The 11,573-nt window shown below is 42.7% G+C and overlaps 1 protein-coding gene across 1 annotated transcript; it reads left to right on the forward strand.

Moving 5' to 3' along the window:
* On the forward strand, positions 6,628–7,768 carry LOC8057142 (chitinase 2). Its single transcript, XM_002449212.2, has one exon. The coding sequence runs from the start codon at positions 6,707–6,709 to the stop codon at positions 7,565–7,567; it is 861 nt and encodes a 286-aa protein (XP_002449257.1). The 5' UTR covers positions 6,628–6,706; the 3' UTR covers positions 7,568–7,768.

Consider the following 11,573-nt stretch of genomic DNA (forward strand, 5'->3'; position numbering starts at 1 on the left):
TAGCTCGTGATCCATCAAGTGGGTGTATCGCCACAACGAGGAGTAGCTTACCGGGAAGCAAGTGAACCTCGGTAAAAATCTTATGTCATCTCTTGCCGAGGTCTCTCTTGTGATTGTGTACGTGATTGATTGGATATATCTCATCTCTACAACGTCGGTATAACAATCACTCTCCTCTCTTTACATACTTGCCTACCTTGTTAGTTTAGCTTGTGTAGCTTAGTTCTTGCTAGTATAGAGTTGTGTAGCCTTCTCTAGTTGTTGTGCTTTAGTGTTTAGCCTTGTACTAGTTTGTATAGGTGGCTTGCATAGCTTAGTTGAGCTAGTGCTAGAATTGCTTCGCAATTTGTTTTACTAACTCACTTGCTTAGTGAAGTTTGTAGAATTTTTAAATAGGCTATTCACCCCCCTCTAGCCATTTGGACCTTTCAGTTTGCCACTGCAAAACACACGTTAGTCATAGTAATCATCATTGTCATTAATCATCGAAACTCATTTGAAGGCCTAGATGCTTTCAATTGTGTTACAAAAAATATTCATTGGAACACAACACTATATGTTACAAATGAACATTGTAACACATAGTAGTTTGTTTACAAAAATGTGTTATTGAGAGCAATTATAGTAACACAAAATTAATATTACAAGTAAAGTGTTACAAAGATGGTGGTATATTGTAACAGATAATTGGAACACGTAAAATGTGCAACAATTGCATATCCTATAGTAACACAAAACTATGTTGCAGATGAAGTGTTACAAGATAAAACATATATGATATAGCTTCCAAGTCATAGGCAACAAGGATCAAACACTAAATGTCGCTCTTGGCTGATTAAAAAATTATCTCAAGGTTCTCACATGTTACAAGGGTAGATGGTAGTAGCGAGTGAGTAGGTGATCAAGAAGGTTGTGCAACTATCGGCGGCAAACCTCAAGTCAAGCCACACAAGATGTGTGCCATCGTTGCACCATAGGATAATGTTTGCATCGTTGTGCCATAAGATAAAGCATGGTTGTTCTCTATTGAGCTAAGACAATGCTGATGGAGTGTGATAATGAGAGGACAAGTGCACCACATAGGGTACCCAACTGAGCTGCCATGGTACAAACGTAGTAGCACAAAAGATCATGTTGCTTTGTAAGCATTGCTATGTAATCTTGAGGATACATTGTTTTCGATGGACAATGTAAAATTGTAGAAGTCAAGCTTGTAATCTTGGCTTCACACAATCCAATATAATTGCCTTGGAATACTAACTAAAACATGGTTGGCCTTCAGAAGCATTTTAGAATAAGACACAAATAAAAGACAAATGACTAAAGGGAGGTTTCTAAAACCACCTAGACAATGTTGTAAGAGAGAATTTTAGAACACATGATTATTAGAATGGTGTAGTTTATTTTTTACTCTATACACTGTTCGTCGCTCCTCGCATCTCTTGACCTCTCGCAATTCGATTTCTTCTGTACTGGACCTCAGAGCACACGCTACTCATCATCCCTGGTACTCGCAATGCACTAACTTCAGCCTGAGGCCTGTTGGATCTATGCTTTCGTCGCATTTGGGCCAGAACCGGCAGCAGACACGCTCTCGAGGTACCTCTCCACGACGTCCAGGCTGCAGAGCTCCTTGACGACGGGCATCGTCGCCGGCACGTCCATCTGGAACGTGACGGCGAAGTTCACGGGGCCTGTGCTGACCGAGAACACCTTCCTTGCTGCACTGATGGCCTCCCTCATCGCGCAATGCACCGAGGGCGCGAGAAGAAGCGGCAGCCGCGACGCTGGGCAGGGGAGGAATAGGAGGAGAGGAGCAACAGGGCGAGGAGGGCGGTGGCAGTCAGTGGGGCCCAGACGACGCGCGGCGCCATGGTGATTGGGGAGGCATTCGACTGGGGTGGAGGCGCAGCTGCAGGCTACTAGAGAGGGGTGCCGGAGGTGGAAGACATAACTGATAAGTGGGGCCCACCTGGGGAGTTGCTGGTCCCAGCTGTTGGAGAGGGAGAGAGAGGAGCACGACACGGCAGCAAGGATATTTCGCGTGCCCATGCTGACTTTCGTCAGCGTGTCAGCCCGACCTGACATGCCACATAGGCAAATATGGTAAAAATGTAAGACATGTGACTTAAAACTGCTAAAAATGTAAGCGTCATTATAAGAGTGATATTCCGATAAGTATCATTCCTTATAATGGTAAATATATGTAAAATTCCCCCAGATGAAGAGCCCCGACAGCCTCTACAGCTCCTTGGTCACGCTGATGCCGAGGTCTGGCGAGATCAGGCCGGCCGTGTTGCCGGTCATGAAGCTGGCAAGGACCTTCCACCGGGGTAGTAGTTCGCCGACTAGTTGTTGTAGAACTGCACGTACGTGGGCATGTCGGTGTTGTCGCCGTAGCCGTAGAACTAGAAGTTGATGTAGGCCCTGTTTGGTTTGCCTTGTTAAATTTTACCATCTGTCATATCGAATATTTAGACATATGCATAAAGTATTAAATATATATTATTTACAAAACTAAAAACACAGTTAGAGAGTAATTTACGAGACGAATCTTTTAAACCTAATTAGTCTATGATTGGACACTAATTATCAAATAAAACGAAAATACAAGTAAACTTTAACAACTTAAACCAAACACTAGTGCAATCGATCACGCCTGAGTACTTGCGCCACAGCGGCCGTAGTACTTTTGGATCACCGGGTCCTCGAACGGCGCTTGGTCCTTATGCAGGTCGGCAACATAATGCCTGTTTTGAAATAGGTATCTTTTTCCATGACAGTTGTAGGAAAGATATGCGCCAGTCGGCAATGAAAACTGTTCTACAATGGATATTATCCAATATATGGATTTTGCAGACAGTCCACATTATCTCGTGAACGATAAAATGGACCTATTGCATCCAAAATATCATTTTTCCATGCATATATGCCATAAAGTCGTTGGGACAAAATGGTCCTATTGCTTCATGATGTTTAATGGTGATTTTGGCTAAGAAAAAGGGTTCCATGAACATGACGTGACCTCTTAATTCTCCGCATGCCTCCGTGCAGATAACCATTCCAGCAATCGAACGAGGCGTTGTATATGGACCAGCAATTAGTGGAACGAAACAGGATACATAAGTCTTTTCGGCAGAGATTACTTTCACTGTACCGGGCTTCCCCGAAGATGATGATGTTTGAAGCTAAAATGTTTTCCATCATTTGAAAATAAGTGTGGCTGTTGCCATATTTACCAATCAAATATAGCACAATACGAGAAACACAAGATGCATTTTAACAGACAGGCAACAAGGATTTCTAGACACGGGTGATCTCGCCCAACTCTATATATGGTATGATCTTGATATAATATAGGAGATGGTTCATGTCCCCTTTTGAAAATCTAAGAAAAAAATAGAAAACTAGGTTTGTCAAGGATATTCCTAAGCTGAAAGAGGGAGGGGGGCCCACGCACAGCTGGTGAAGGAGAGAGGGCTCGTGCGCTTGCCATGGAATCCTTGTCTTCCATGCTTAGAACATTCTCTCTATGGTGGTAGGTCATAAGAGCAACTCCAACCCACCTCCTAAACAAGTTCCTATTCTAAATCTAAGGATTTGATCCAAAAAAATCAACTCCAACCCACCTTTTACTTGGGCTCCCATTTTCCATGCCCTCCCAAATTATAGTTTCAGCCCCTCACATCTAGAACCCCCTATCCAGTGGGTCTCACCCACATTCATCTCCCCACCCATAAATCAAGACAAGAATTATAAATGGTGGAGTTGATGTAGGATTTGTCAATGACAGGTGGATCCCATGTGAGATAAGGACTTGGTCTGTTTTTTTCATTGGAGTTGGGTCTTAATTTGAGCCCCTACTTTTTTTATCATAGCATGTAAATAAAAGTTTAAGGGCTTAAATTAGGGACTTGGGCTGGAGTTGCTCTAAGCATCATTGTCCTCCTCTACCTTGAGTTGCCACGGGTAGGGGATTAGGACTAAGTCCGTCGGATGTATAATACTCCCTTCATCCATGAAAGAATTAATTTCTAGAGTTATTCTAAGTCAAACTTTTTAAACTTTCACCAAATTTCTAGAAAAAAATGCTAAGATTTATGGTACCAAATTAGTATCATTAGAATTATCATAGAATATATTTTCATATGATGTGCATCTTATGTCATAGATGTTGTTACTCTTTTCTATAAAATTAGTCAAACTTTAAAAAGTTTGACTGGCACGGATTCTAGGAATTGATTCTTTCGTGGACGGATGGAGTAGCTGCATTTTTATGTAGTATGGACTATATATCACCCCAAAGTGGATTTGTAGGCTAGTGTTAGCTTAGGGGCAGTTCAGGGTTTGTCCAAACACCTATAAGTGAGGTATATGGCTGGTGTTAGAGCTATTCTTGAAACCCTAATCTCATTTTCTGTAGGTTTAGCGAAGTTCTCATCAAAAGAGAGAGAGAGAGAGAGAGAGACTAGGGTCATAGAGAGAGTTAATTAACTCTTGCTCCAGTTTTTCAATTTGTTAGTGGGGTAATGATGGAAGGAAGAAGCTAGATCTATCTTGTATAGATGAACTATTATTTTTCAGACTATTTTCATGGAAATTGTCCTTTGTTTTTTGACAGCGATTTTGGTTGGGATTATTGAGGAAAACAAGTGCTAGAACATGTGAGGAGATGCTTATATCATCAAATCTGGGTTTCACCCAAAGTAGTTCTTCCCTTTCATTAGTTTTTTCTTTGGTTTCTGAAATTCATGCTAAAAACTCAATCTTTCGGGGTGCCTATGGTAGCTGTGGATAGCATATGATGTTATGAGGTCATGGTTAAAATCTCAGCTTAATCATATCCGATTTGGTTAAGTTATGAATTTTCTTAGGCCTCGTTTAGTTCCTCCGCAAAACCTAAAATTTTTCAAGATTTCCTGTCACATCGAATCTTTGGACACATGCATGAAGCATTAAATATAGACGAAAATAAAAACTAGTTACACAGTTTATCTGTATTTTGCGAGACAGATCTTTTGAGCCTAGTTAGTCTATGATTGAACAATATTTGTCACATACAAACGAAAGTGGTACAGTGCTTATTTTAAAAAAAAATGGAACTAAACATGCCTCAGAGAGCCTGATCTCTCGTGGACCCACTCGGAGTTTCTTCCGGTGGGTGTGGACTAGTCTTCTGTCTGTATTGTACCTTTCCGGTGCCTGGTCCACTTCGATTTTTTTAATTTTTTTTTGTGCTAATTTTGCTCTCTTTCTTCATGTCTCTGCTCGTGGTTGCTGCTGCTAGAGGACAACAGAGTGCGGTAGCTTCCTTTGCTGTCCAATCACGTCGACGCTCACCCAGCTGCAGTAGATAGACATAACAGCAACCGCTCACAAGGGGAAATGTGGATTGGATTATCTTGCTTGTGCAAGATCACAAGTCCAGCTGCATCAGTAGCAATTCTGCTGAAGATATACGTGTTTTCCCGAAGCAAAGCAATCCTTTCTGCTGCAAAAGATGCAGCAGCGTGCACGGTGCACATGTGTAGTCAAACCAGGCGGATATATATATATATATATATCTCCAGTACTGTTGGTGCATGCATATCGTCTCCAGTTGTCACATGCATATGGGCTCGTTACTTGTCAACGTCGTCATAGTTAATTACGATTATTATTCCGCGCCAACGTCGAAGATGATATTAGCTAGGAACAGAGCCACACGCGTCCTTGCGTGCATGGAACAATGGATGATGCATCCTTCCACGAAGCCGACGAATTTTAACCGAAGAAGATTTGTAGCCAACTGAAACCGCAAGCCACGCACGTACGTAGCCGTCGGCAGCCACCGATGTTGAATTGCCCGCTTCCCGGCGTATATATCGCTTCGTGGATGAGGACTCCGCTGGATTTAGGGATGTATATAGGCCGTTGAACAGCGGAAGTCATCACAGCTTATGCAGCTGTGTGATGTACTTATCATAGGTACGTACAACTTATGCTTATGCTTATGCGACAGTGAAAATTATGATCACTGCCAGTTAAAAAACTTCTAGTGATGTGAACCCATCACTGTCGATTTGATTGTGCCAGTTCAAAATCTGTTAGTGAAAGGAGAGTTGAATTGGCATTATCCTGTTCGCTTGAGCTTATCTGTCAAATCTAACAGCAATTTAATAATGTTTTTTTTTCTTATAATAATTTAGCAAACAACCTATCAGCCAAGTAAATAGGCTAGCTGATTGGGGTAGTGAGTACTAAAGACAGTTAGGCCTAGGGACCTTGTTGTTTGTCATTAATTAACAAAACCATACGAAACCTATTCTATGGTCATTGATTCTTATCACGTCAATCGGGGCTCTCAAAACAATCAGCTAGATACATGAGTATATACATGATCTCTGCTTGCTAACAGCAGTCCACGCAAATGTACATCAATGGGAGTCATAAGTCATCATTTATCCTACTGTGCATATTTCTCGGCGTCTGTGGAAATTCTGTGACGTCTAGCAGCCGAATTTGACCTACTCCTTTCCATATATCGCATGGAAAATATTTATTGTTCTTCCAGATTCCAGAACACGACGACATCAGACATGTCTGAGTGCAGTCAAGGAGTGGACAACGCCTATAAATGCGTCCCCCTTGCCTCCTCCCTTGAAGCGTGCACAGCAGCTACTACCTGTTGGAAAGAGAGGCCGATCGATCCATCCTGTCAGCAGCCATGACGAACGGCTACCTGTTCCGTGAGTACATCGGCGCGCAGTCCACCGGCGTGCAGTTCTCCGACGTGCCCATCAACGCCTTGCTCAGCTTCCACTTCATCCTCTCCTTCGCCATCGACTACACGCCGGTGGGGCAGCAGCCGAAGCCGGTGCCGACCAACGGCGTGTTCAGCCCGTTCTGGGACACTGGCAACCTGACCCCGGCCGCCGTGGCCGCCATCAAGGCCGCGCACCCCAACGTCGCCGTCATGGCGGGGCTCGGCGGCGACAGCGTGCAGGACATCGTCAAGGCCGTCTTCACCCCGACCTCCGTCGACTCGTGGGTGGGCAACGCCGTGGCGTCGCTCACGGGCATCATCAACACGTACGGGCTCGACGGCGTGGACGTGGACTACGAGCACTTCGCCGACGGCGCCGACGTCGACACGTTCGTCGAGTGCATCGGCCGACTCCTGACGCAGCTCAAGCAGAAGATGCCCAACATCGCCACCTCCATCGCGCCGTTCGAGGACCCCGTGGTTCAGAAGTACTACCAGCCGCTCTGGAGCAAGTACTCCGGCGTCATCGACTACGTCAACTTCCAGTTCTACGGCTACGGCGCCAACACCGACGTGCAGACGTACGTCATGTTCTACAACAACCAGTCGGCGAACTACCCCGGCGGCAAGGTCCTCGCCAGCTTCAAGACCGGCAACGTCACCGGACTGCTCTCGCCGGAGCAGGGCATCAGTGCGGCCAAGGAGCTGCAGCGGCAGAACAAGCTGCCCGGGCTGTTCATCTGGTCAGCGGACAGCTCCAAGCAGAGCAGCTACGGCTTCAAGTACGAGACGGAGGCGCAGCAGATCATTGCCAACCACTGATCTGCCGGATCAGGACTTGGCTTAACAAGGGGTCACACTTTTTATATTACAATAAATAAATAATAAACCTCTCAGGTCAACAACAATTACTTGCTGGTTAAATTAAAGAGGTTGGTGTTGATTCAATGATCAGAATAATGGTGACTGAAAAAAATGCAAGTTTAAGGAACTTAATAAGCTTGTTGTTTGCGTGCAGTATTATTAAGAGTGAAAACCAGTATATCCACCTCCTGTGTTTGGGTTCTGCGAAGCACTGGAGCATTACTGGAAATTCGTAGATCTCATCGAGATTTTTTATATAAATATTTATCCGACACTATAAAAAATGATTTTTCAAATACAACAAGCTTTGGTACGTGATTAATATGATCCTCAAACTTTAGATTACTCTTTGAGCATCTTAATGATTTCAAATGATAAAACTCAAAACTAAAAATTTGTAGATCTCATCGGAACTAATAATTTTTATATATAAAGTATCTTTATATGACACCATACAAAAATGATATAATTTTTCTAAGATGACAAACCCTGGTACATGGTTAATATGTTGCTCAAACTTTTATATTGTTTTTGGAGCATCTTAACAATCTCAAGTGATAAAAAGTCAAATTTAAAATTTTGTAGTGTTTATGAGAGCTACAATTCACACAAAATATTTTTATCCAACACCATACAAGAAAGATATGATTTTTAGAAATGACAAGCTATGGTATGCTGCTGAAATTTTATATTATTTTTTTAGCATTTTAACGATCTTAAATGAAAACACAAAACTAAAAAGTTGTCTCATCAAGATGTAAAAATTTTATATAGAAGTCATCTTAATCCAAAATATATAGATTTGATTTTTGTAAGGTGGAGTACTGGAGTTTTGTTGTTGACATGTTGGCCTCGTTTACCAGATTCATGCTACATAAGATAGGGGTGAGTAGACGCCGGTTTAGGTCTATATAAGACCCCTTATAACTTTATATAGCTACTAAGGCCTTATTTAGTTCGCAAAAAGAAAAGTTTTTAGGTATTGTAGCACATTTATAACTATAGTAATAAGGGTGTGTTTGGTTTATTTCTTACACAAGCCTAACTAGCAAAATTAAGCCAGGCTAGTCTTAGCCTGCTCCAACTAAGCCAATTCACACTTGTTTGGTTGTCTGCATTGTATTAGCCTGGCTATGACACATGTTTGTTTGGTTGGTTGGCTTACTTTGTATAGAGTCACCTTTTCTTTAGGATAGTGAGTTCACGCCCTCTGAGACACATTGTGTCGAACAGCTGTTGTGCGCACTCCTCGCCACCATCCTCCTCCTGTAGGTCCACAGCAGCACCGACATGAGGAAGGAGGAAGCAATGGACCACGACATCTTCTTGTGCCGCGCCTGCTCCTGCGACTGCCGCTACCTGTTGCTGCTGGTCTCATTCTTGGAGCCATGGAAGCCGATGGAAGGGGCGACCGCTCTGCTGCTGCTCCTCCTTGAGGTGCCGAAGAGGAGGGTGGAGGAGCAGAACTTGTTGGCTAAGGCCTTGTCTAGATCCAAAAACTTTTTGGATTTTGACACTGTAGCACTTTCATTTTTATTTAACAAACATTGTCCAATCATGGAGTAACTAGGCTTAAAAGATTCATCTCGTGATTTACATGTAAACTGTGCAATTAGTTATCTTTTTATCTATATTTAATGTTACGTGCATATGCCGCAAGATTCGATGTGATGGGGAATCTTGTAAAGTTTTGGTTTTTTGGGTGCATCTAAACAAGGCCTAAGTGGAAGGAAGAGGGAGCGAGGCACAGACGAATCACACAGGACGGTGGCATAGGGGAAGCAAGCCTCGATTCTGCGTCCGCATCACGGCGGGCCTCCACACCCAGGTCTCATCGTCCTCTGACTCTGGGGGTAGGTACGCGAGCACCACCTCTGCGAGGAGCGACGGTGCTAGTAGGCCGGCAGTCGGCGGCGGCCTTGTGCGCATGCAGCTGGTCGCGCCGGCATCACGAGGCGCGTGGAGGGATTGCGGAGAAGCACGACACCTTCAACCATGGCGGCGCGCATGAAGGGTAGAGGAGGAGGGGCGGACGGTGCAGCCCATGTAAAGGACGAGTAGTACAGAGCGAAACTAGGTGGTGACGAGAAGGAGCACCAGAGCTGGCTTAGCCTGGCTCTAGAAGAAACATCAACCCTGTGTTTCTTTCTGGACCTGACTCCAGGCGTGCGGATGCCCAGATGGAGCCTGGCTTCAGGGGCTGTCCAGGGAACCAAACAACATAAATTTGGCCCAACCAAACACACCCTAGTCCCTAAGTGTCTAATCATGGTATTAGGCTCAAAGATTCGTCTCATAAAATACATACAAACTGTGTAATTAGTTATTTCTTATCTATATTTAATGTTCTATGTATATGTTCAAACATTCAATGTGACGAGGTAAAAAAATTTTAGATAAAAACTAAATGGGTCTAAAAATATATTTTGAAACTTTAGGATGACAACTCTAGAATAACTTTTGAGTCACCTGTGGAGCACCTCTCGTCGCGGTTAGCCAAATGGACGTACTGTAGGTGGGCTAGGAGATGTATGTGGGCTGCTTTTGGCTGCTGTGACTGTTGGTCAGTTTTGGCCTCGGTTAATTTCAAAATTTTTGTAAAATTTTTCAAGATTTCCTATCACATCGAATCTTATGGGATACACATGGAACATTAAATATAGATAAAAATAACTAATTACACAGTTTGCCTGTAATTTGCGAGACGAATTTTTTGAGCCTACTTAGTCCATAATTGGACAATATTTGTTAAATACAAATAAAAATGCTACAGTGTCCGTTTTGCAAAAAAAAAAGCAACTAAACAAGGCGTTTGCTTACTTTCAAGTTTCAAATTTCTTCCTAGCGAGTGGTGGCCCATATCACATTTCTATTGAAAATTAATTAGGTACATCAAGTTTCTTTTAGGTTTTTAGAAAAATGATTTTATTCTAGTCTCTTCTTTTATGTTTTTAGAAAAATGATTTTATTCTAGTCTCTTCACCATAAGTTATACATATAACCATCCATTATTAAAAACACACATGGACGAAAAACGACTTATGCTCAAAGACAACTACACATTCCTGATGGTGCAACTTTTGATCGTGGGTTCTTCTTTGAAAGTTTTTGTATCGCGGGTTTGTTGTGTTATTCACGTCTATAACTTCATTATGTGTGTAGTGTAAGGGGGGGTGTTTGGCACTGCTCCACGAACTCTGCTCCACAAACTCTACCATAGAGCAGCTCCACAAAAAACTGGAGTTCTTGGAGTACCTCTTTAGGTGCTCTCACAACTCCACTATTTTATCTCAAACTGAGTGCGTGGAGCTAAAACCGTTTGACTAAAAAACATGGAGCGGACTGAAAAACGTGGAGCAGAGCAGTCCCAAACACCCCTAGATATGATAGAAAGCGTCTCCTAGTTTTTTCCGATGTAAGTTATTCCTTATTAAATCTCTTTGAACCTTAAATAATTAATCTTATAGTGTGATGAAGATGTTAGAATTCTAGGTTTAGTTTATATCAAACCATCTCAAATTATATGAAATTTATGGAAACTATTATCAACAATTTTTTATAACTTAGAATAAACATAATATCCAATTATGGTTTATGCAAAATTAAATTATACTTATTTCATACGCTGTATATTATTATCTTTTCATATAAATTTATCAAACTTAAATAAATGCTTCAATAATTTATATTGTAGGACAAAGCTAAAAACTGTGTTTTTTTAGCCAAAAAACTGCGGATTTTGGATGGTAGGACGCCAGAGCACGAGAGAGAAACAACGCACGTGAAACGACAGCCCTGGCATACGATCTAATCTAGCTACTCACTGACATCCGGGCTCCACACCCGAGTCAACCTCAATACCACCTCACCTTCCGTACACCGGGCCCATACGCCGTAGAACGCAATCCGCCCGCACCAAAATATCGGACGCCCCACCAACGGACAAACCCACCGCACCATACAC

Source organism: Sorghum bicolor, chromosome 5, assembly GCF_000003195.3.
Source record: "Sorghum bicolor cultivar BTx623 chromosome 5, Sorghum_bicolor_NCBIv3, whole genome shotgun sequence".
NCBI lineage: Eukaryota > Viridiplantae > Streptophyta > Magnoliopsida > Poales > Poaceae > Sorghum > Sorghum bicolor.

Bases quoted from the DNA above. Each gene is read 5' to 3' on its own strand.
- LOC8057142 (XM_002449212.2), top strand. From the start codon at position 6,707: ATGACGAACGGCTACCTGTTCCGTGAGTACATCGGCGCGCAGTCCACC.